A 26,789-nucleotide genomic window follows, 5' to 3' on the forward strand; every position below is an offset into this window, starting at 1 on the left:
GTATTTGAAGTATTTAGGAGGTGAGAGAGAGGGCAGGGGCCAGGTATAAGAGGTGGAAATTGTGCCTAGGCTGATATGAGGGTAAATTGCTCCCCAGGCAGTGGCAGGAACTTGTGTTTTCTCTGTTACCCAGGAGGTAGCTTGGGGGTAAAAAAGTATAAATGGGTTTTGGAGTAAGGGAGACTTCAAATTTTATATCTACCTTTTACTGATGGTAAGTCATTGGACCAATGACTTAGCTTTTCAAAGCCCATTTTCTTTTGTAAAAAGTGATTATAATACTCAATGACATGGTTATATAAATTCTGTAAAAACAACACAGGAAAACCTAAAATATTCTTTTCTTATGATGTTTTTCTTACTACCTCTTGCACCATTGAGATACCCACATTTCCTGTTCTTTCCTCCAGCATAGCTTCCTGGAGACACAGTCCCTATTTTAGAAAAGTGCTGCAAATGTGTATGTCCTCTTAGCTCCTTATTCAGGCACAGCTCTAGTCTCTCCCTTTCATTGATACCATCTCCTCAACAAACATTTATTGAGCATCTAACAATGTCCTGCCTATTGTACTAGGCCCTACTGGGGTATAGAGAGATAAAAATTAAAAAAAACAGCAACAACAACAACAAAAAACCATCTCAAGCCGAAACCGGTTTGGCTCAGTGGATAGAGCATCGGCCTGCGGACTGAAAGTTCCCAGGTTCGATTCCGGTCGGGGGCATGTACATTGGTTGTGGGCACATCCCCAGTGGGGTGGGGGGGGGTGCAGGAGGTAGCTGATTGATGTTTCTCTCTCATCGATGTTTCTAACTCTCTATCCCTCTCTCTTATAATACTTTCTGTAAAAAATCAATAAAGTATATATATATATATATATATATATATATATATATATATATTTAAAAAACCTTCAAAATACTTAAAAACGAGAAAACGGTCTCTGGGCGAATAGCTAACGTGGACTTCAGAAGGTGGAGGGACGGGGTGGGTGGGGAGCTTGTGTGCGGGGAACACCTCGCTGAAGGTGCCGTACTGGGCAGCGGATCTGCTGTCATTTAAGCCAAATCTTGACAGGACGACGGCATTCGCCGCGCGGAGACTGGGAACGGAGGATAACGATGCTGGGAGATGCGCTGATCACAGAGAGTTTCTCAGAGCAGAGTCATATCAATGCCAACACCCAGCGGGAGGAATCTCCGTTTTGCTTGCTCTGGAGTCTTAAGCCAGAGGGCATGCGGATCAGAATAGTAACCCTCGCGCTTCAATGGATCCCAGCCGTGGATCCCTGCAGTCGCCGCCGCAGAGCTGCGATCGCCCTGCAACTGATGTATTTGCACAATTGGTGGAGCATCGTAAACTCTGAGAAGGTGCCATTTCTAGACTTAAGAGTTCATCCTTGTCCACCTCGCCCCTCTCTCACCCGGGCTTGTCTTTTTTTTTTGGCCCAGGGTGAAATGCGCAGCCAGAAGGCCCAGCTCAAGTCCGAGGAGGAAAGCGGGCGGGGGAAGTCTCTGCTGCGGATTTCCTCGGCTCCTCCCGAGTCCTGCAAGGCTCTGACTGCGCCACACCAAACATGGCGGCCTCGGGCGGCTTCCCCTCGCTGTACGCCGCCCTCAACTTTCGGCCACACTCAACATGGCCGCCAACCGCAGGCTGCATTCCTGTGGAAACGTCTCGGGGAGTTTCTCGCGAGATTTGCCGTGGGCCCCCGACTGCTCCCGCCCTGCCTCGCGCCGCCGCCGCCGCCGCCGCCGCCACCGCCGCCGCCGCCACCGCTGCCGGCGCCGCTCCGCCTCCGTGTCAGTTGCTGGGCCGTAATGGCGACTGGGCCGCCGCTGCCGAAGTGACTCCCGGGCGGGGCAGCGGGGCCGGACCAGCGTCGGAGGGGACTGCAGAGAAGCCGCAGCTCAGGGGCTGGCTTGCCGTGGGGGAGGGGAGGCAGCCTTTCCGCTTCTCCTTCCTTCTCTGCGGACCCCGCGGCTCCGCGGAGCCGGTGCGAGGCGGGCACCCGGAGCGTCCCCGGAGCGGGGAGGCCAGGCCGGGCAGCCCTGGGGCCGGTCGGGGCGGCGGCCGCACCGCACCCTCCGCCAGGCCCCGCGGGATGCACCGTGGGAGCCGAGGGCGGAGGCGACACTCTCAGGTGAGCTGCGGGCGGACCTGGTGGGGACCGCGGACGCTCCCTCTGCCTCTTGCCCGCGGACCCGTCCCGGTGGCGGCGGCGGGAGAGGCGGGTCGGGACGCGGGGGGCCCCTCGGCGAACCTCCCCGGGTCCTTGAGGTTTTGCCGACCTGGATTGGACCTGGGTCTCCAGTCCCCACCGGTGCCTGCCGGAGACGGGCTTCCTCCCCTCACCTGCCAGTGCCCGCCGCCCCTCCCCTCTGCTGCCAAAGGTGTGAGATCCCGCTCCCCTTTGGTCCCCGGAGTGGCTCTTCTGCATTCGGGGACCAGGCATATTTTGGGGGAATTCCGGGGAGCTGGTTCCCGTGGCAAGGATGACTTGGTTTCTGTTCCTTTCTGGTGGGGATAAACCTTCTCAAGTCTAGGGAAAACTTTGATCTCTGCTCCAGTCCAGCAGCTGCTTCATGTCATCTTCTGATTTACTAACTAATGATTTCAGGGGACATTTAAAAAAAAAGAAAAAGGTTTACGCTTTGAAAGTTGCCATTTTCCTCTCTCTCCCCCTCCCCCCTTTTTAAATGTAGCCCACTATGCTAAATAACATTTCGCGAATGCTACAAATATGGGTTGGAGTCTGACGGGGTGTTTAGCTTTCAGATGGGAAGCTGCACACGGGGATAGATTGTTTAGGTGGCTGTGGTGTAGCGACAGGTCCTTCAGACAGGAGAGAACAGGTTGCCAGGAATGGTGGTCAGTATCCATGCACTCCACCAGATTGTTTTGTTTTGGTGGTGATCCTTGTTTTGAATTTGGATAAAGTCGTTAATGGTTAGGTTGCCATGTTAACTACCTCTTCCGGCCCTGTATTTTAAGGGTATCTTAGATCTAGTGACAACCCGAGAAAGGTTTGTAGAAGCAACGATAAAATACTGAAAGCTGTTCTGCATTTAAACCATGTCTCGGTTTAAAATTTTGTTCTTAAATAAGGCAGTGTGCTACTGATGACATGAGATTGTGTCTTTGGAGGATCGGTTGTTGGGCCTGGGGTAGAAGTTGCCCCAGACTCATGGGGCGGGCGTGTAATTGTTTTGGTGTGCGAAGTTGACACACCAGTGTAATAAAATTAGTCAACCAGTGAACCGTCATTGCACTGAATTTAAGATACTCTAAACATCTAACCTGATGTTTACTCAGAAAATAAACATCAGGTTAGAATACATTGTATGTGTGGGTAAATACATATGTATCTTTTCATAGTCAGTACCAGGACTTTTTATTTTTTTATTTTTTTTATTTTATATATTTTATTGATTTGTCACAGAGAGGAAGGGAAAGGAATAGTGAATTAGAAACATCGATGAGAGAGAATCATTGGTCAGCTGCCTCTTGCACACCCCCTACTGGGGATGTGCTCACAACCAAGGTACATGCCCTTGACCGGAATCGAACCCGGGACCTTTCAATCCGCAGGCCGACGCTCTATCTACTGAGCCAAACCGGTTTCGGCAGTAGCAGGACTTTTTAATAATAAGTTGAAGTATATGTAAACAATTTTGTACACATGTGAAAAAATTTCTCTGATTCTCTAAGTTGTGTTGGTGTGTAGTGTTATGTAAGAGCATTAATACTTGAACAACCTGTGGGGTAATCAATTTATGAAGTAGGAAGTTTTGAAATTTTTTCTAATGCTTCTGATTGCCAGTTTTTAAAAAATATATATATTTTTATTGATTTCAGAGAGGAAGGGAGATGGGGAGAGAGATAGAAACATCAATGATGAGAATTATTGACCGGCTACCTCCTGCACACCCCCAACTGGGGATGGAGCCCACAACCTGGTCATGTGCTCTTGACTGGAATGGAACCTGGGACCCTTAAGTCCACAGGTGGACACTGTTCACTGATAGAAATTAGCTAGGGGTGATTGCCAATTTTTTGCTCATTTTAAACACATCTACCATATCATGGACAGAAGAAAGGAGATGAAGTCCTTTTCTAACCAATTTTATTATTTACTAAATTGCTTTAAATTATAGTGGGAACAAAAAACAAGTTGCTCAAAATAACTGACATTATTTTTTGGTGTCATTTTATTTAGTTTTCATAGCAATTTTGTGAAGTAGGTTCAATAAATATCATCCTTATTTTGCAGTTGTGGAAATTGACACACAATGAGATTCATTTATTTATTTGAATGCTGCTCTTATTTTTGCAGATATCTAGAATTAGTTTTATTTTCACATTATTTCTTATTGCGGCATGATTGACATATAACATATTTCAGGTATACAATATAATGATTCAATACTTGTACATGTTGAGAAATGATCACAGTAAGTCTAACATTCTAGGATTCGTTTTATTTTAATTGAATATTAATGTAGACACTTCTGGCATTTGGTTTTTTTAAATCTAAAAAAATATGTATTTTACTTTTGGCCTGCTAGTTGCTCCTTCTGCTGATGATTGTCAGTTCTTTAAAAACATTAATATTTTTATAGCATTTTGTTAATTATTAAAAAGTCATGAATTCTGATAATGTATTTCTTTACTTCTACATGTACTTTTTGCTTGAACAATGTTCCTAAAAGAAATTGTAATTAATTTGTTGTTTCTCATTTTGTTTGGATACTCATAGTTCGGTCATCTTAGGTACTTCAAATCATTTATATTCTTGGTTATATAAAAGAAATATGAAAGCAACCTGGTCAGTAGCATAACTGAAAACTAGTAACATCTTGGTGATTTTGTTGTAGAGACAACTGATGATTTAAAAAATTAACTGGCCATCTATACTTGTGATTGTTATTGCAGTGTGGGGCAAGTTATGAAATAATTCTTTTTTTTTTTTTTTAAAGATCTAAATGGCGTTACTTAAACAATTCACGAATTGGGGCAGCATCCTATCTAGGAACTAAAGGGCACTCCCAAAATAATTACCTTTTGACTTTTACCCCATATCAATTTCTAGTGTTGCAAATAGTAAATATTGGTTGAATAAATTGACTAAAGAATGGTCTTGACATAATATTTAAAAGCCAAAAACCAAAACCACATGGGTCCTAAGCACACCTCAGTTCCTAGGAATATACTCCAGAGATATATAGAAGTTTGCTAGGTAGAAGGGGAATGACAGCCTGGGATTAAAAAGTCACCAAGAATAAGCCACAGGTGGGTCCTGAGAACTTTATTGACCATTTTAAAGATTTGCCTAGCTGTTCTGGCAATAGTGTAATTTAAAGAATATAGATGCTTTAAGACCCTACCTGTTACATTAGTACTGTAATTATAGGCTTGTAATAATAACTTTAAGTCACTTCTTAATTACAGCATTGGGAGTTTTCAGTCTTCCCCTGTACATAAGTAAACTACATTTGTGTAATGTGTTAGATAATTATTAAATGAGAGGATAATTATGAACAACCAGGTAATCTATTCTACATCAGTGTTAGTTAAAAACTCAAAACAGGTCTCTCATTTTAGGAATCAAAAGTACTTGCTAACTTAAAATATGAATCTCAACCCTCTCTGTCATTGGGACTATAAACTGGTACAGCTGGGACAATGTTCTGGAAAGACATTTAGTATTACCTATTAAAATTATAATTAATAGCCGAAACCGGTTTGGCTCAGCGGTAGAGCGTCGGTCTGCTGACTGAAAGGTCCCAGGTTCGATTCTGGTCAACGGCATGTACGTTGGTTGCAGGCACATCCCTGGTAGGGGGTGTGCAAGAGGCAGCTGGTCGATGTTTCTCTCTCATCAACGTTTCTAACTCTCTATCTCTCTCCCTTCCTCTCTGTAAAATATCAATAAAATATATTTTAAAAAATTATAATTAATAATGCACTCTTTTGTTGTTGTTAATCCACTCCAGAGGAATCTTTTCCATTGGTTTTTTTGTTTGCTTTCTTTTTGGTTTTGTTTCTTAGAGGGAGTGGAACGAAAGGGGAGAGACAGAGAGAAAAGTATCAGTGTGACAGAGACACATTGATTGGTTGCTTCCACATGTGCCCCAACCAGGTTGGGCATGGAGCTTGCAACCAAGGTACGTGCCCTTGACTGGAATCGAACCCGAGACTCTTCATTCCGAGGCCTGCAGCTCTAATCACTGAGCCAGACTAGCTAGGGCAAAAGTTATTTCATTTTTAGGAGTTTATCTTATAGTAATTTTAATACAAGAGCAGAAGAACAAATCTATAAGGATTTTTGTTTTAGCGTTATTACAAATTAATGTCATTAATATTTACAAATAACAAGAAAGGGCCACCCCTGTCCCCCCCTCTCCCCCCCCCCCCCAAATAAGGTGTTCTAAATGCTCTTTGGTAGGCGGTTAGTTAATATTATAGTATATTTATGGTGTGAGGTACTAGGTGACAGTTGGAGGGATGGTTATATTTACTCCTGAGGAACAGCTGAATGTATCCTGGAGCATAGGGACCATGTAGCAGACTTTCTGGGTTCAAATCCTAACTGCATCATTTATTAGCAGTGACCATTAGCAAGTTACTTAACATCATCTATAAAGGGGATATAATTATACTTCTCTCCTACAGGTCTGTTTTGAGAATTAATTAAGTTAATATTTAAACCCTAAGTAAGCATAGTAATAACCACATAAGTGTTTGCATTTACTATTACATATTGACATGGAAGAATGTTCATTATATAATATTGAGGGGGAAAATAAGTTGCACTACACTGTGGAATATGATTCAATTTTGTAAAAACAGACACATACATAGACAAAAAAATGTAGTTTGTGAACTTAGAAAGCTTGGAACCTCTAGAACTCTTGACTCACTGTAAGAGGCAATCATTGGCCTGGTTAAGGTCACCCAGGGAGAGAGTATAGTGTTAGATAGAACCCAAAAGTCAGCCGAAACCATTTTGGCTCAGCGGTAGAGCGTCGGTCTGTGGACTGAAAGGTCCCGGGTTCGATTCCGGTCATGGGCATGTGCATTGGTTGCGGGCACATCCCCGGTAGGGGGTGTGCAAGAGGCAGCTGGTCGATGTTTCTCTCTCATCGACGTTTCTAGCTCTCTATCTCTCTCCCTTCCTCTCTGTAAAAAAACAATAAAATATATTAAAAACAACAACAAAAAAATCCCAAAAGTCAAACTCCATTGAACTTTAAGATTTAATGGAGAAGGACTGGCTAGCAAAGGAGAATGAGAAAGAGAACTGGAGATGGGAAATCAGAATGTAGTGTATAGAAGCAAAGAGAATAGTGATTCAAGAGTGGTCAGCTGTGATGAATGCTGCCAAGATGTCAGGCAGATTAGGGCTTTTTATTTGAAAATGTCCATTAGATTTAGAGGTGAAGAGGTTTTTTGGCAACCACATTGGATTTGCTTGAAAGGTGATTGAAAAGTATAGTCACCAAGAATAAGCCACAGCTGGGTCCTGAGAACTTTATTGACTGAATATATAGTCTTTTTTTTTTTTTTTTTTTTTTTTTAAGGAATTTGTGAAGGAAAAAGAGCAGTAGCAGAGTAGGGTGCTGGGTTGAGAGACTTTTGTTTGTTTGTTTTAAGCAAGAAGACTTGATTTAAGCATAAATGTTGATAGGAGGAATCTTGAAGAGAGGAGAAGAAAAGAGATACATAAGAGAACAATAAAATGGTTGATGTTTCTTGAGAGAATGTGGAGGTGGGGAGATCTTGAAACAGATGAAGTATTCTTATGGCTCCTTGCCTCTAAGAGTTACTTTTTCTGTTCTTTTCCCATTCTCCCTATTTATGAACTCTCAGCCTGCATGCTAAGAGGGACAGTAAAATTCTTTTAAATTTATTGGCTATTAGTTTCTGTGAGCCTCTATACTTATGAGGTGAATATTTTGATGGTACTTGAAGTGCGTACTCTTAGTTGGCTTTAGATTGCTATAAGCAGTCAAATAGTGTTGTAAAGTTGCATCCTTAGCCGGGACCGGTTTGGCTCAGTGGATAGAGCGTCGGCCTGCAGACTGAAAGGTCCCGGGTTCGATTCCGGTCAAGGGCATGTGCCTTGGTTGCGGGCGCATCCCCAGTAGGGGGTGTGTAGGAGGCAGCTGATCGATGATTCTCTCTCATCGATGTTTCTAACTCTCTATCCCTCTCTCTTCCTCTATGTGAAAAATCAATAAAATATATTAAAAAAAAAAGTTGCATCCTTATTTGATTTATAGGGCCTTCTACTTTTTTTCCCTATCATTTTAACCATGCTCTCCATATCATTTATTGCTTTAGTGAAATTGTGTTTCTATTTTCTGTTAGCAAGTTAGAGTCATCCTTAGCCAACTTGGGAAGTTTATTATTATTTTGTGCTTTATTTATATTTTACATGATGCAAATAGAATCATGTCAAATATAGTTTCTTTTTTAATCCTCATGATATTTTACTTTAATCTGAACAAAGCAGTATTGTTCATTTATGCTTCAACTTTTACATGAAACAACTTGTTTCTCTTTCAGATGCCAGTTAAACTCACTGTAAAATGGAGAGTAGAAAAAAAATCTTGAATCACTTAAATGGATAATAAAAGTATTTTTTCAGTTTTCTGAAATTTAAGAAGCTTTTAGTATAGTAAGACACAAAGTGCAATAGAATGATATAGATTTTGTTACTGGTTTTGAAAACTATGGCCAGTGCTTATGAGAGGAATGGCCAACACTTGATCCTTTAAATACACAAATGTAATCATGTCAGAGACCCTGCATGATCTTGTTTCCTCCCTTCTCCAGCTTTCGCCATTTTCTCTCTCCCACCACCTGGGGCTTAAAGGATGTCATGTCTTTTTTGTCTCAGAGCTGTTCCAGATAGCCTTTCTATTGCCTGGAAAGCTCTTCCTTGCCTACACTTAGTTAAATTTTTTAACATATATTTTTACTGATTTCAGAGAAGGGGAGAGAGATAGAAACATCAATGATGAGAGAATCATTGATCGGCTGCCTCCCTCATAGCCCCTATTGGAGATCGAGTCTGCAGCCCGGGCATGTGCCCTGACCAGGAATTTAACAGTGACCTCCTGGTTCTTAGGTCAATGCTCAGCCACTGAGCCACACCAGCTGGGCTTAATTTTTTATTTATCCTTTAGGTCTAAGATTAAATGATTTTTTCCTCTCTACTTCACAGATTAGATGAGTTCCTTCTGACTATGTTTCTATAGCACTAGCATTTTTTAAAAATTATTTTCATCCCATATATAATAATAAAAGTGTAATATGCAAATTGATGGCTGAACAACGGAATGACCAAACAGCAAAAGGACTGTCCGGACTACCACACTAAGACACCCACTGGCGTCAGGCCAGCCAAGGCGGGTGCGATGCGATTGGTTGGGGGCCTGGCCATTGCCCCATGATCGCCCCGCAGGATGCTCAGACCACTTTTCGGTGGGGTGATCAATCAGGGGGGCTCCATGATTTCCCCAAAGAGAAAGGCCCAGGCCACTGGGCAGTGGGCTGTGTCGGGTGGGTGGGGGCTCCCTCTGTGGGGCGCGATCGGATCGCCCCGAAGAGGAAGGCTCAGGCTACCCCTGGCGGCACTGCAGCAGCTGGGCGGGGCCTACCTCTGGGGGGTGATCCATTGTGGAGCCCCAGCCAGGTGGGCAGGGTCTACCTCTTTGGGGCAATCCATTGTGGAGTCCCGTGATGGATCACCCCAAAGAGGGAAGGCCCAGGCTACCCAGCAGAAGCACTGCAGTGGATGGTCAGGGCCTCCCTCTGCAGGGGCGATCTGTCGCAGGGCTCCCAGACTGTGAGAGGGCGCAGGCTGGGCTGAGGGACAACCCCCTCCTCCGTGCATGAATTTTGTGCACTGGGTCTCTAGTCCTATATAATAAAAGGCTAATATGTAAATTGTCCCCTCGACTTGGAGTTTGGCTAGGAGTTTGACCAGGGGTTGGGGCTGGCCCGCCAACCGCCCACGGCCCCTCCCCCCGGCCAGCCCGGTGCGATGGGCCCTGATGGGGGAGGGCCAGCCAGGCCCCACCCATGCACTAATTCATTCACCGGGCCTCTAGTTTGTAATATTTGTTGAATATCTACTTCAAAGCAAGCTTTTAGACTGCTTGAGTATGGGCCCATGTTTGTTCTTTTAACAGCTAATATCCCCACTGCTGGGCACTATTTATTCTACTACATACTTGGCACTCAGCAAATATTTGTTAAATGAATGGGTGGGATGGGTCAGATTGAGGAAAAGGTTTTCCAAGAGTATAAAAGAATACAGTCTGATGCTGCACTGGGGGACCAAGGAGTTTGCTAAAACACCTCACCTGTGACCTGACTGGTTTGGCTCGGCCTGCACACTCAGGGGTCCCAGGTTTGATTCCAGTCAAGGGCATGTACCTTGGTTGCTGGCACATCCCCAGTGGGGAGTGTGGAGGAGGCAGCTGATCGCTGTTTCTCTCTCATCCATGTTTCTGACTCTCTATCCCTCTCCATTCCTCTCTGTGAAAAATCAATAAAATATGTTTTTTTAAAAATCTCACCTGTTCTGTTTAGGAGGGAAGTGAAAATAAAAAGCTTCATCTGAAGACATATGTTAGGAAGCCTTGTTTTTTGGGGTGAATTTGATAACAGTTGAGGCATGTTGGTTAGGTGAGCAGTTTCTAAAAGAAGTTAAAAGTGCATGGAAAGTTAACTGGACAGAGGTTGTAAAGAGTATAGAATGTAGGTGGGAAAGCAGGGTGCCTTGTAATGAAATTACAAGAGAGGATAAGGGGGTGTGTTATAGATAGTGGCTGAATTTAAATATGAGAAGCATTATGTGAATGACCCTTAGAGGTTTCCAGAGTTTTGAAAGGGATATTTAATTTCCTCTTCTGTCACATATTAGCTGAATGACCTTAGGCTAGTTCTTTGGTCTGTCTGATACTGTTTCTTCATCAGTAAAATGGACCTATGGATAGTTGGATAGTTGCCTCATATGTAATAGAGATTAGGGAAAAAAATAGGGAAACTATACAGTGGTTGGCTCACAGAGAAAGAACACAGAAAATGATAGCTATGATTATTAACTGCCCCGTGGATCCCTCAAAATGTTAGAGGTCTGCCGAAACCGGTTTGGCTCAGTGGATAGAGTGTCGGCCTGCGGACTGAAGGGTCCCAGGGTTCGATTCTGGTCAAGGGCATGTACCTTGGTTGTGGGCACATCCCCAGTGGGGGGGTGCAAGAGGCAGCTGGTCGATGTTTCTCTCTTATTGACGTTTCTAACTCTCTATCCTCTCAATTCCTCTCTGTGTAAAATCAATAAATTGGGGGGGGGGCATTTTAAAGTATTGTCTAGGACAATGTGCCTACATTTCTGTTTTCAGTTATTTCAATTTCCATGTTCGGATTCTGGCTGCTTACTGTCCATTGGATAGTGTGCACCTTGCATCTTTGCTGCTGGGTTTCAGTATAGGTCAGGCTGAATTTAGGTCTGTAAGGGATGGGCACTCAGCAACATCACCACACTTCTAGAATCTGGGAACTTGATTGATAACAAACACAGAATTTTTTTTTTTAATAATATATTTTTATTGATTTCAGGGGGGAAGGGAGAGGGAGAGAGAGATAGAAGGCAAGAACTCTGCAGCTGCTTGGAGGAAGGTAGTGTGTGGCTGCTCTGAAGCTCACTTGAGAATCATTTATCAGCTGCCTCCTGCATGGCTTCTACCGGGGATCGAGCCTGCAACCCAGGCATGTGCCCTGACCTAGGATCAAACTGTGACCCCCTGGTTCTTAGGTCCACACTCAACCACTGAGCCACACGGGCTGGACAACACAGAATTTATTTTTTATTTTATTTTATTTTTTAATCAGAGAGGAGAGAGGAAGAGAAAGATAGAAACATCAGTGATGAGAGGGAATCATTGATTAGCTGCCTCCTGCACGTTGGATCGAGCCCCAGGCATGTGCCCTTGACTAGAATCAAACCTGGGCCCCTTTGGTCTGCAAGCCGATTCCCTATCCACTGAGCCAAACCGGCTAGGGCGACACAGAATTCTTAACAAGGTAGATGTATTTGCCAAGTTGTAGCCTGGTAGGTAGTATTATCTCTAGTAATTCCTGCAAAGAATCTATTTAGCTGGGGGCCACACCATTCCACTCTAAGAAACACTAAGATTTTTTTTGTATCTGTGAGATTGAGGCCATGGATCTGGTAGTTAATTATTATTTTTAATAAGTATTTTTATTAGTTTTAGAGAGGGAGAAGGAGAGAGAGATAGAAACATCAATGATGAAAATCATTGATGGCTGCCTCCTGTATGCCCCCTACTGGGGATGGAGCCTGCAACCCAGGCATGTGCCCTGATTGGGAATTAAACCTTTTGGTTCATAGGAGATGCTCAACCACTGAGCCACACTGGCTGGGCCAGTAGTTAATTTTTGCTCTGGGTGAGTAGCTGGGAGAAATATCTTCTCCCTTTCTGAGTAGTTTGTGCTGATCAATGAATCTTGATGGCAGTCTTTTATTGCTCCAGTTTAACTGTTCATTACCTTGTTCATGTCCAGAGAGTAAATAAATGAACCTCCAATACAGTTTATACATAGTTCTTATACTATTTTTTTTTTTGGCTTCATAATAAGGTTTTTACTTGAGTATAGCCAGAGCAAGGGCTTTACATTTGCTGCAGTCTTCCGATTCATTTCATATCGATGATGTGCTTTTTATCATGTGACTCCCATTGTTTCCATGGCATCATACAATTTAGCTTATTATATGGCCACCTTTAGCTCTCTTCTTTTCTCTTATCAACAAGAATAATTATGCTGTGTGTGTTTGTGTGTGTGTGTGTGTGTGTGTGTGTGCCTTGTAATTTACCATAAATTTTTACAGGCTACTTGCAAATTAGTATATGAATTCCATTTCTCTTTTCCATTTCTTTTGTTTTCCTGCCTTTTGGACCTAGTAGTGTATGTGTGTTCTCTTCCCTTTTTATGAGTAATTTTCCAGCCTGGCTTTTTAAGCACCTCTTCTGTTTCTTTGGTTATTTTTTTTGGAATTTTATTTGATTTACCCCCCCTCCCATTTCTATCATCCTTTCACTGCCAACTGTGCCTTTGATTCTTTATTCTTTTCTGTGTAAATTGAGATCCTAATAGCTTCTACCATTGTCATTTGTTTATCTCTTAATTGAGGGACTCTCTTGATATGAAGATGAATCAGAAAATAGTGTCCATAAGGACAGCCTTGTGGAGACAATATATATCATTGTCCCATTTGTAACTTTATGATATAATCATCACAATGTATATTAACTATTTGCTTATGTGCCCCTTTCATTAGATTGTGAAGGTTAAGTACGTTCAACTAATGTTCATTGAATGAATGAATGAATGAATGATATGTGTGTGTGTGTGTGTGTAAAATGATAAGGGATATAAAAAGTACAGAGTGCTATTAGAAACCAGGGAAGTAGTAATAATGTTCAAGGAATCTGGGAAAGGCTTATAGGAGATGACATTAGTTTGGCTTTGAAGGGTATTACTGGGATTGCTGGCTCCTAACCACTCACCTGCCTGCCTGCCTGATTGCTCCTAACCATTCTGCCTGCCTGCCTGATCACCCCTAACTGCTCTCCCCTGCTGGATTGATCACCCCTAACTGCCTCTACCTCGGTCCCCGCCTCTATGACTTTGTCTGGAAGATGTCCAGTTGACCCAGTCTAATTAGCATATTACCCTTTTATTAGAGAGAGAGTGTGTGTGTGTGTGTGTGTGTGTATCTATATATCTACCGTGTTTCCCTGAAAATAAGACATCCTCCGAAAATAAGACCTAGCGCATGGAATGATAAGACATCCCCTGAAAATAAGATCTAGTGCAACTTTGGGAGAAAAAATTAATATAAGACACTGTCTTATTTTTGGGGAAACAGGGTATCTTGAAGAACAGACCTATTTAGATAGAACTTCAGGAATTCTTATGACGGTATAAAGATAACTATTAGAGAGGACAAAATCCTTTCCTGACTTTAATGAAAGACAAGATAAATAAGGACATTTTCTTTACTAACATTGTTATATTGATGCTCAATGAATACTGATGGTATTATTGCAGGTAAATTGGCAGGATGAGGAGCAGCAAATCAAAAGAGGTGCCTTTACCAAATCCAAGAAACTCCCAAAGCAAGGATTCTGTTCAAGGTATGATTTGTGTGTTTTTTTAAACTGAATTTATTAATCTTTTGTATAAAGTTCTGAACTGATCAGTAAATAAAAATTATATACATGCTTTGATTTATAAAAGGGAATAATTTAAAATTTTTAATGTATGCTTAATACAGTTTAAAAAATAGTATTTTCTATTTTAAAATTTTAATCTTGTTTTAAAAATACAAGGTAACTTCTAAGGCATCCTATGGTAAAGGAAAAAAAATATTTTTTTTGTAAAAGAATCAGTATATGTAAAACTAGTTTTATACAATTTCTTAGAAATTCTGACTTAAGTAATATGACATAGCTCTTAATATCCACCTATAGTGCACAGGTAAAAATAATAGTCTCGTTGAACTCTTTAAAATGATGTTTTTGGGAGTAACTGTAATTTAGAGTGTGGTATTTTTTTGAGGGATATGGACAAACTGGAGTACATCTGGAGGAAGATTATTGGGTTTCTGAGGGATATGGAAATCATGTCACATAAGGAGTGTTTGGAGGAATGAAAATATCCTAGAGAAAGATGACTAAGGGGAAATATATGGCCTATACTATGTGAAGGGCTGTTATATAAAAGATTTTAGATGTAGTTTTCTAATCTTTATACACAATGTGACTTACCATACAATGCAAAATTTTGTATTTGTTCAGCTCATTGGGCTAAGTTGTTGGAGATGTGAAATGGGTTAGTCCAGCTGTCCGAAGGACAAATAGGACCAGTGTCTAATACAATCAACTGTATACTGTATTAGGAAGCTCAACATTATTGGATGGGAGAACCATGTTTTGGCTCAATATAGTACAGCACTTGTTAGAGAATAGTTCTGCCTAATAAAGTGGGTTTCAAACTTTTGAATGTATTTGGGAGCTTATTAAAATGCAGATACCAAGGTCTACTTCAGAGCTTTTGATTCAGTAAATATCATTGTTCCCCAGCAGATACAACCACATCGTGGGATGCACTTTCTCAGACCAAGGCTGCTGTAAGTAGTTATAATTTTCATTTATTTCTTTCTATTTTAAAATCAATTACGTGTTGTGATTGAATAAATTAAAATTTTTTCTATAGTGCTTTTGGTAACATAATAAGGTTGACATTTTGGTAAGAAATTACATATCATATATTACAAAGTGAACATTAATGACAGCTATCCTATATAATAAAAGAGTGATATGCAAATTGACCATCACTCCAACACACAAGATGGTTGCCCCTATGTGGACTCAAGATAGACGCCACAAGATGGCCAGCAGGGGAGGGCAGTTGGGAGTGACCAGGCTTGCAATGGAGGGCAGTTGGGGGCGATCAAACCTGCAGGGGAGGGCAGTTAAGGGGGACCCAGGCCTGCAGAGGCGAGCAGTTGGGGGGGACCAGACCTGCAAGGGAGGGCAGTTGTGGGTGATCAGACCAGTAGGGGAGGGCAGTTGAGAGGGACCAGGCCTGCAAGGGAAGACAGTTGAGGGCATTCAAGCCTTCAGGGGAGGGCAGTTAGGGGTGACCAGGCTGGCAGAGGAGGGAAGTTGGGGGTGACCAGATCTACAGGGAAAGGCAGTTGTGGGGTACCCAGGCCTGCAGGGGAGAGCATTTGGGAGGGACCAGGCCTGCAGGGGAGTGCAAATGGGGGTGACTAAGCCTGCAGGGGAGGGCAGTTAAGGGCAAACAGGCTGGCAGGGGATCAGTTAAGCATTAATGAGACTGGCAGGGGAGTGGTTACGGGATGGTCATGCTAGCAGGCAGAAGCAGTTAGGGGCAGTCAGGAAGGCAGGCAGGCGAGCAGTTGGGAGCCAGCAGTCCTGGATTGTGAGAGGGATCCCAGATTGGAGAGGGTGCAGGCTGGGCTGAGGACCCCCCCCCCCTCCCCCGCAATGCATGAATTTCATGCACCGGGTCTCTAGTTAAATAATAAAAGAATAATCAAGACACTTGAGGTATCTGGAACATTAACACTATGACATATATAATATTGAAATAATTTCTGCTATTTATTCTCATTTATTAAATTTGCTCATTTGGTATGTTGAAATGAAGATTTAAAACAGAATGAATTTGGGAAGGTGGAGCTAAGTCTATGTAAAGGGCTCAGTCAGGAAATGAAAGAACTACTTCTTGAATGGACTATGAATTGTATCTTCTTTTTTTGTGGCAATAATAGAAGGTTTTCTTTCAGTATTACTGAAGAATGACTGTGAGCAACCTATTCTCATTTGTTTCTGTCTAGTTTTGTCAGGAGTTTAGTAAAATAAATACATATGGCATGTGATGCATAGTCCCTTTGAAGGGAGACTCCTTCCTTTTTCATTTGTTCTCTGGGCACATTGATCTTCTAATATGTCCTTTTTGTTTTCTTTTGTATTCTATCTGAATTTGAATCACCTACTTCTTTATTATTTGAATACTAGAGGCCTGATGCATGAATATTTGTGCACTCGGGGGTTCCCTTAGCCTGGCCTGCGCCTTCTCGCAGTCTGGGAACCCTCAAGAGATGTCGGATTAACAGCTTAGGCCCGCTCCCCTAAGTCTGGCCACCTTCTGTAGGAGGGGACAGCGATTGGGGGCCGTGGTGGAGGGGTGGTGGGGGCAGGGTCAGCCACTTGGCGCCCTCCCCTTTTCCCCATCTCCCCTCCGCCACCGCCCCCAATCGCTGTCCCCTCCTTCTACCCACTGGCACCTGACTTAGCTGGCCTTGCGCTGCCCACTTGCTGGCTCCACCCCCCATTGACCAAGTGTTCTGCTGTTCGGTCGATTTGCATATTAGTCTTTTATTATATAGGATGTTATTTTCTGTCTCCTAATCTTTTGAACTGGTTTGAAAACCAATCTGGAAAATGTACAGTAACCTACATTTGGTTATAATGCCGGGTCAAAATTTTCTTTTTAATCCTTACCTGAGGATGTTTTTTCCCCATTGATTTCTAGAGAGAATGGAAGGGAGGGAGGATAGGGAGAAAGATAGAAACATTGATGTAAGACAGACACATCAATTGGTTGCTTCCCTTACTCCCTCCTACAGGGTCAGGGGAACCTGAAACTGAGTTATGCAGGCAGGCTGATGTTATAACCACTGAGCAAAACCACCATTAATAACCTGACCTCATTAATAACAATTTACCTGAGGATATGTTTTTTTAATTGACTTTAGGGAGAGAGGTGGGGTCAGAGAGGGAAACATCAACTGCTTGCCTCCTGTACATGTCCTGACAAGGGATTGAACCCACAACTTAGATATGTGCCTTGACTGGGAAGCAAATACGCAACCTTTTGGTGCATAGAAAGATGCTCCAGCCAACTGAGCCACCTGGCCAGAGCTATATTTTCTCTCTTCTACATGGCATTAAAAATCTATGAATTTAGGGATAGTTTCTATCCTCCAATTTAATTTAGAGCTAAACTAATTTAGAACTGAACTTTTAGTTGGTTTTTCAAAATGATTGGATTTTTAAAAAGAATTTTTAAGGGTGATAAGGGCTCATAAATGGAGGAGGAGAAGCCTGATACAGAACTATTATAGGATTATTTCACTTTTGTGAGTACATTGCACTGCAAAGATTCAGAAAAAGAAAAGTCAGAATTTTATACAAAGTCTTTTTTGTCTCTCTGTGATGGAATTTTTATTATTTTAATTTGTTTTCTGTTTAATAGATCTAAATACATTTTTCCCCCCACCATTTTGATACTACAAATGATTACTATTTAGGGGGAAATGCTTTTTAAAATCATTAAGAACATTGGTGGTTATACCAAAAATTAACATATTGTAAATTGTATGGAAACCCAAATTCTATCTTGTTATTTTTATCCTTATTGTGAAACTTATTTTACAGACATAAGACTATAAAAAGTTGTGGCTGTTTGAATAGTACTCTTAAGTTTTAGTATGGCTGAGTTATTCTTTCCTAATTTTTGCATGTAACATGCATAAGATCTATGCATAATGATATGCAGCGTATAATGTGATAAAATTTTTACTGCTTTAATAAAAAAAAAAATTAAAAAATAGGTCAAGACAAATAGAAAGTCTTTGATATACCTCAGAATCTTTTTGGTTTTCTTGTCTAAATTTGGGCAGCATTGTGCCAACTGTTGGTATAGCTGAATTAGTAAATAATGAAAACACTATGTTTTTGTTCATTAAAGTAAAATATTCCTGAGATTTTCCTACTTTGGAGAAAGGTATTGGGCAATATAGCTTTAAATAACTCCGTAATTTGATAGTAGTTGGCTATTTACAGAATTAATCTATTTGTTGTAATGGTATTTCACTTTAGCTGAGACACATTGAAAACAAATTAGAAGTAACCCCTACAAGTACAGCTATGTTTGATTCTGTCATGGATACCAAGAAATCTTCTGCAAGTGCTACCCGAAAAATAAGTAGAAAAGGTATGTATGCAGTTACTGGATATATTTAATATAACATTTTCCTGTTGGTTTTGATTCAGTTGAATTTCTTCTTATAGTCCCATGTATTTGCTTGCTCCCTTGTCAGAGACTATACCTCTTCATTTTTCCTTTGGTATTAAATAGGTATGAAGCAACCTCAAATTTAGTGACTGTAAGTGCTTTTTTCCTCATCGGTTAATTAGGGACTTAAGCACCACTGCATCACCTTTGACATTGAACTTTCATTTGTTTTTATTGGTGAGAATTTGATTTTGAGCCTTTGGGGTTATATGTCTTTTTAAAAAAAGAAATTCACAGGTCTTTATGTCACTTAGAAATTTAGTTGGCTTAATAAGATTTATATCTTTTGTTGGAGTTTAAAATCATAAATGGAATATCTATCTTATAGATACTATCATAAATTCACACAATGCCATTTTTTTTGGTTTATTTTTTAAGTATTTAATTCTTTGATTTCCTAATCAGTGGGCTAAAATGTGCAGGTTAGTACTTTCCACTGAAATTGTTATTTAAAAAAAAAAAAAAAAAAATCTGTGAATCTTTTAAGTTTTAGCTGATATTTCCTTTTTTAAGTGACTGAGAGCCTTTGACAAAAAGAAATTTTATATGTTGAATTTTATTTTGCATTGTTTGTATAGAATGTAATCTTTCTCTATAGATTTGAGTTACTATAATAATTTAAGTAGCCTGAGTTTTTTCCATCTACTTATATAATATCTAACTAGAGATCTCAGAAATAAACAATGCCTAAGTTATTTTCTTAGATCCTTGCCAGATTCAGAGATAGTAGTATTTTATATCATACGTTCTCACAGATTTTTTTCCTCTCCAGATGGTAGATACCTGGATGATTCTTGGCTTAATGCTCCAACCTCCAAATCTTCTAAACCACGGAAAGAGAAATCTCGTAGTCCTCTCAGAGTTACCACCCTGGAAAGTAATGTAAAGAAAAACAATCGTGTGGAATTCCGTGAACCTTTGGCTTCTTACAGGTTAGTGTTGTTTTTCTTAAAAAGTTATCTAATAGGGCTATCCTGTTATATTTAAGATTAGAGTTTATTTTCTGACTTTGTCATAGCACCCTGGCTTTGGAATTATTACCTTTTCATTAAAAAAAAAAAAAAAAAAAGCAAAAGTCTTTTATATTATGAAATACTGACTTTCTACATTTATTGATTAAATATTTGGGGAGGGAAGAAGTAGTAATATTTGTTCCAGGCCTCTACTACCATTACAATAAGTAGTTTTCTACAGACAAATTGCTCGGGAAGTGTGGTTCTCCCTCCCCCGCTTCCCCAATATCTCATATGGGATATTATACATAATGAACTTTGTATAGTGTAGTTTTCTTCTTTTTTTGATAGCATTAATCAGTTACCTAAAATTTCTTCTTGAGAGTGTGGGTTGGTTTATTGTTTTACCTTTTGCCAGAGGCTCCTTTCAGCAACTTATTTAGTTAAATGTTCAAGTTTAATTAATGAATTTTGATAGTATGAATGATATTCAATGCTTCTTGTGTTTTTGGTTAGGTAACAATTTAGAATATTCAACAGATAAAATTATCAAATTTTGTCTTTGAGGGACATTTTACTAATGATATAAATGTGTTCGTGCTGTTAGTATAGCAAATAGTAATAAATAATAAACACTGACCCTTATATTTTTTTGTTGCATTTATAAGCACTTGTAGTATTTTAAAGTGCCAATCAATAAATCAAGGAGTTTCATGATACTGCTTGATAGTAATGGGTATATGTTTGTACTCTTAAATTTGAGAGAAAGAATTTGGGAGATGGAGGTGGATTATGAGTTCCATTTTCAGTAACTCAATTTAGTGCAATTTTGAAATGTCTAGGTGAAAATATTTAGTAGTCACTTGAAAATTTGGATACTAACGTGTGCAGAAAGGTCAGGGCTGGGAATATAAATTTTGGAGTTGTCACTAGTGTTGTAATAATCAAAATGGTGAAAAAAATGTAAAGAGAAGGCTATGGACTTAATCTGGGTAAAAGTTCATCGTTTAGAAAAAAGAGAAAGGAAATTTTGAAAAATAACCAGAGTTCAGAATCTTTAACCACAAAAATATTAAGCAACTTGCTTAGAAACGTAATAACTATCAGTATTGAAACTAAATTACTGACTATATAGATTTTAATGTTCTTTCTTCTAAGAATACTACTTAATATTTAAAATTGTATAAATTACGCATCTTTTATGAAAAAAATGCCTATAAGCTAATAGTGAGTAAAACGCCCTTCACCTGGCCAACTCAACTGCATTTATCACTTCAAATTCATCTTTTATCACCATCTGTCTGAAACATCGTGAGATCTGTTTCTACCCCACTTCATTCCCCCAGCCTGTTTAACCCTTCTTCTATACTGCCACAATACTATATAACTTCCTTCACTAGAGCATTTCATATTGCATTATATTTTGTTTCTATATCGACCCATTGCATTAATTTATATAAGCCTGTAAATCTCTTATTCTCAAAGCCCTGTCTTAATGCCTATCATTTACTAAGTATTCCATAAATATTTCCCCAACATTTTATTGTGAAATTTTCATATTTATAGAAATGTAGAAAAAATTGTATAGTGAATACCCTTACATGTATTTAGCAAATATTTAGTGAGTGAATGAATTCCTCCTGCCCTCCTTTTCAGTGTCCTTCCCTTTTTAAGTTTGAAGCATGGTATGTAACGTCTTTTAATTTATTTTTAATGTTTTATTATATTCTCCCCATGTGCTAATTTTAGACCTAAATCATTTTAACTGTGAAGTGTTACAGTCTGGTCAAGATAGTGAAAATAATTGCAGTTAGTCATGATATCTGAGTGGTTGATTATTAAATTAGATGGGGGCTGAGAACTGAGTCCTGAAGCTGCAGGACTCAGTTCTCAGCCCCCATCTAATTTAATAATCAACCACTCAGAACAGGGTCTAATGTTTTTTGGGTCATGGACCTCAATGAGAATCTGATGAAAACTATAGACTATCTCCTTAGATAAATACACATGCTCAAATATTCATAATAGATCTGAGTATCATATTATGCTATAACAGTCATGGCTATAAGACTTTTTTGTGGCAGTTTTAAGCCTTTAATCGAAACATCAGTGCTATATAATAATCCCATTAATGCGGCCACATGAGTAATCTATACATTTTTTAGTAGTTACATACACACATGCATCATTCTTTTGTTAATGCTTTAAATCTTTTGAATTCATATATGATTTATATTATACCACATCACAATTTGGACTAGCCACATTTCAAGTGCTCAATAGCCACAGGCGGCAAATGTCTACTCTTTCAGACATTGCATGTCCAGGTTGTTATGTGTGCTTTTACAATTTTGTTGGGTGTTTTTTCATGATTCATGTGTTCTTGCTGCTGAGGCCTTTTTGTCTTCATTAACTTCCCTTTTAATAAACTGTTTCTGTTCCTAAAATATAACTTATTAGAATGATGCATAAAATAAAAATAATCTCTGAAGGAAGACTTGTGCTAGTGTTTTTATGAATACAGAATGTGGACTTTGTGATATGTACTTTGGCTATGTCTAGTCTTCTTGCTTACCACAGAGTTTCTTGATATGCTTTACATAGTTTGAGGCTGCCAAAAGAGTAGTCTGTGGTTCAGAGAGGTTTGACTTTACTAACCATATTTATTTGAAGGAAAATATTTATTGTACTTTTACTTTATTTCTGCTCCCAATTTATTTGTTAATTTGGTATGTTATTTAGAAGTTATGCATATGAAATGCCAGTATTTAAGAACTTTTTTCCTATTATTGTACTTAAGACTTCATAAAGGAGTAAAATATACATTTTGGTAAAAGGTGTCAAGTTAATATCCAAAATCAGATTATACTACTATTTTCTGGCATTCTTAAAAAGAAATCTTTCCACACACCTTTTGTATTTTTTTTTTATATAATTACATTATGATTTAGAACCTGATAGAGAGGTCATTGAGTTTTAATGTTAGTAATGGTTATTTTATTAGCTTTAATCTACTGAAATTTCTGGGTATCTTTTGTTCTCTAATTTTAGTTTGGAGTTCTCCATTTGCAAGACTGGTTTCAGTTTAACTGGTTTTTGTACTTTTTATTTAAAACTAATGATTATTTTTTAATATTAGGGAAGTTCATGGCACACCTTCCAATATAAGTCCCCATCCTTTGGAGTCAAAGCATGTATATTGTGTGGATGTTAATGGAGAAAAGCCTGAAAATGGGAATCGGATGGTAACCAGTCGAGAAGAACGGAATACACATTGTCGTGATTTTGAGAGTTCCCAATCATCTGTCATGAATGATACTGTTGTTAGGTTTTTAAATGATCGACCAGCAATTGATGCATTGCACAATTCTGAAAGTTTGGTTAAGATGGCAGCTCCAATGAGAACTGAGGAAGAAAAGCCTAATAGAACAAAGGGAAATGAGAACAATTTGAAGACTTCTGGCAATAACATAGGCCATGATATTGATCCGAAAGTGTTACGGCTAGCTGACTCTTCTCCCTCTTCTACAAGTACTTCTAATTCCCAAAGATTAGATATCTTAAAGCGGCGACAACATGATGTCAAACTGGAGAAACTCAAGGAGCGGATTAGGAAACAGTGGGAACACTCAGAAGAAATAAATGGCCGGGGCCAAAATCAGGGTCATATTGACCACCCAGTAATGGTTGTTAATGTTGATAGCTCAGTGATAGCAAAAGTCAGGAAAGTGGCAACAGCACCACCTGCTCCAGCATATAAAGGTTTGTAATCAGTCCTTGTATCTTTCTCTTTCTGCCTCCTTATCCCTCTACCTCCCCAGGTTGTATTTGAGTAGAGATGATCATCTTTAAAACAGGTTGTGATTCTCAAACACATAAGAAATTAATTCAAGGTGCAACTTAAAAATGCAGGTTTCTGGATCCTACACTGGACCTAAATCAGAACTTCTGGGGATAGAGTACAGAATTGAATCTTTAATAAGTCCATCAGGACCACAATATGAACATTTAATAAATTGACAAAAAGAGGAAATAAGAACTAGTACATTTTCAGAGAACTGAAAGTATTTCTCTTATTCTGCCATTGTATTTAGATTGTTATTAGGAATTCTTTCACAAGTAATACTTAAAGAACAGTTCAGTCAGTGTGAGTTAATATTTAGTTACAGAATATTTTGGCACTAACATTTGATTTTAACTTTCAAGTTTCGACACGAGTTTTCCCCCCTGTGTTTAAGAAAACAATATTAAAATCATATACCAACATTGATAGAGTTGGTAACTCTATGAGAGATAATGTCTGTTTTTAGCCAGGTCATGTTTTTATATATATAGTGGTTTTAAGAAGTTTTATTTTTATGTTCCTGAAATTATTTTCATAGGGTCATCATGTAGTTTTTATTACAGAGTTAATACATTGATCAGGTTAGTTTATGTTAGACCTTTGTCGTGAAAATGTCTGCCATTGTAACTTTTCTTTTGTGGATATTTTTCCAAGTTCAGTTTTTCTACATAAATGTATGAAGATCAAAATATTGTCAAGATTTGTTTCTTCTGTTAAATTTAAGTTACTATTTAAAAACTAGGACAGTTTTTGCTCTACTCAAATTTGTTTTGTATTTTTCTACTAAATCCAATTTTTCTCTGACCCCTTTTGTAATTTTTTATAGTTCTAAAGTGTCTTTAGTCATTTTTTTTCTGCAGAACAAATTTTGCTGTGTACATTTAAGCGAAGTACCAGTTTTGTTTTGCTAATGACATTCATTGTGAATTAGATTTTTAAAAACAGGCAATTTGCATTTCTAGCTAATTTGTGATAAAATTGTGAGTAGTTCTCTTTAGAATCCTGAAGAAAAAAAATTGCTCTGTTATCCATGATTGGTCTAATGTATTATTAATAAAATTCTTTTATACCTTTTAGTTAGTTGTGTTCCATGTAGTAATTGTCCACACTGTTGACAGAGCAAATAGCAAATGGATGGATCAAAATGTGCTTGTTGGTTCTGAGATAGGGAGTCACTATCCAAAACTTTTGCTATATTTATATCAAACCCATTAAATGCATATTATACATTTAAGGTTTGTTTATTCTAGAAGTTAGTTCAGTCATAGGCAAAGTCTGACAGATATTAGCAACTAATGCCTATCTTCAAATAAAAGAATAAGTAGTGTAGTTTCTCTGTCAGTCTTAAGAAGGATAGTTTAAATCTCTGATATTTATAATTTATGATTGACATTTTTTATTTAATTTAGTATTTCTCCACTTCTAGTTTTTTTTTGTTTATTTGTTTTGTTTTTAATATTTTATTGATTTCAGAGAGGAAGGGAGAAGGAAAGAGAGATAGAAACATCAATGATGAGAGAGGACCATTGACCAGCTGCCTCCTGCATGTCCTCAACTGGGGATCGAGCCCACAACGTGGGCATCTGCCCTTGACTGGAATTGAACCCGGGACCCTTCAGTCCATAGTCCAACGCTCTATCCACTGAGCCAGAACAGCTAGAGCCAGTTCTAATCTTTTTGAAGAAATATATATTGCTTTTATCTCCCTGAAGCTTACTTTTTCCAAATAGTATTTGTCTACACATTATATGTTAGCTAATTATTCATTCCTCTCATAAACCTTATAAAGTTGCTCAGCATTATTAGTTATTAAGGAAATGCAAATCAAAACCATACTACAGATACCATTTCACATCTACTAGGGTGACTGTAATAAAAAAGACAGACAATAATTACTGTTGGCGAGGATGTGGAGAAACTGGAAACCTCATACATTGCTGGTGAGGATGTAAAATAGTACAACTATTTTAGAAAACAGTTTAGCAGTTATTCAAAAAGTTAAATATAGAGTTACTATATGACCCAGCTATTCCACTTCTAGGTATAATACCCATGGGAATTGAAAACATACGTCCACATAAAAACTTGTACACAAAAGTTCATTGCAGTGGCATTAATAGTAGCTAAAAAATAGAATGTCCATCAGCTGATGAATGTTCATCGGCTGATGAATAGATAACAAATGGTATATTCATACATTGAAATATCATTTGACAATAAAAAGGAATAAAGTTTTGATACATGTTACACAGTGGATAAATATTGAAAACATTATGCTAAGTGAAGAAGCCAGACACCAAACCACATATTGTATGATTCTATTTATATGAAGTGTCTAGAATAGGCACCTCCATAAAGATACAAAGTAGATGAACAGTTGCCAAGGAACAGAGACGTGTGTGTGTGTGTGTGTGTGTGTGTGTGTGTGTGTGTGTGTGTGTGGCTACTGCTAATGTATACAAGGTTTCATTTCAGGGCGATGAAGTGCTTGGGAATTAGATGATGATAGTTGTATAACTTGTAAATATACTACTAACCACTGAGATGTACACTTTAAAAGAGTGAATGTAAAGTATGTTAATTATGTTTTATTTTAAAAAAGTATAACGAACAAAACTTACAAAGCAACTTTGATAAGAATGTTCTGTGTGTTGATATGTATTAGGCTTCAATCCATCAGAGACCAAGATTCGAACACCTGATGGCAAAGTGTGGCAAGAGGCTGAGTTTCAAAACATGAGTAGAGAACTGTATCAAGACTTAGCACTTCACTTTGCAGGTGAGAGTAGAGCTTTCTAAGATTTTTAGTGTTATATCATGCATGCTAGCTAGCTTAAAATATTTAAACATAAAAATGGTCACCAAGCTAAAGATATTTCCCTTTTCTAACTACGTGGTATACTAAAGTGGTGGTGGTTTTAGTCATAAGGCTCTCTTAGCCTCTAGGCTCTGCTCCAGGGTTAAAATTAGCATACAGGGCTGATGTGACAGAAGCGAGGCTATTTTTAAACTGAGGGACTTGGAGAGTAGGGCCTGATTGAAGAAAATACAAACTTGGAGAGTAGGGCCTATTCTTCAAACAGGCCCTACTCTCCAAGTTTATTTCTTCTACTAGATCTCTTGAGATCTTTGAAATGGTCAGAGTGAGATAGGCAGGCAGCAGTTAAGAAGATACATGAGGGCAAAATGCAGGAAGAAAAATGAACCTTATAGGAAGGGAATAATGTTAAAGGATTGGAAATATGAGGTACTTCTGGAAGACAGGAAGAGGGGAATAGGAAAGTCA

The 26,789-nt window shown here is 39.1% G+C and overlaps 1 protein-coding gene across 5 annotated transcripts in view; it reads left to right on the plus strand.

Moving 5' to 3' along the window:
* Positions 1 to 1,719: 1,719 nt before the first annotated feature.
* Positions 1,720 to 26,789, plus strand: part of CEP350 (centrosomal protein 350) — a 100,975-nt gene continuing 75,905 nt past the window's right edge. For 2 of the 5 annotated variants that reach the window (XM_084866121.1, XM_084866124.1), the window contains exons 1-7: positions 1,720 to 2,141; positions 14,147 to 14,232; positions 15,181 to 15,227; positions 18,511 to 18,625; positions 19,479 to 19,638; positions 22,799 to 23,421; positions 26,169 to 26,282. In XM_084866121.1, the coding sequence (XP_084722247.1) occupies positions 14,160 to 14,232; positions 15,181 to 15,227; positions 18,511 to 18,625; positions 19,479 to 19,638; positions 22,799 to 23,421; positions 26,169 to 26,282 (1,132 nt within the window). In that variant the 5' untranslated portion in view covers positions 1,720 to 2,141; positions 14,147 to 14,159. Of the gene's footprint in view, positions 2,142 to 14,143; positions 14,233 to 15,180; positions 15,228 to 18,510; positions 18,626 to 19,478; positions 19,639 to 22,798; positions 23,422 to 26,168; positions 26,283 to 26,789 lie in introns of all 5 variants that reach the window. The other 3 variants (XM_084866123.1, XM_084866125.1, XM_084866122.1) reach the window with 2 other exon arrangements.

The sequence above is a fragment of the Pipistrellus hanaki genome (assembly GCF_964339955.1).
Source record: "Pipistrellus hanaki genome assembly, chromosome: 18".
Taxonomy (NCBI): domain Eukaryota; kingdom Metazoa; phylum Chordata; class Mammalia; order Chiroptera; family Vespertilionidae; genus Pipistrellus; species Pipistrellus hanaki.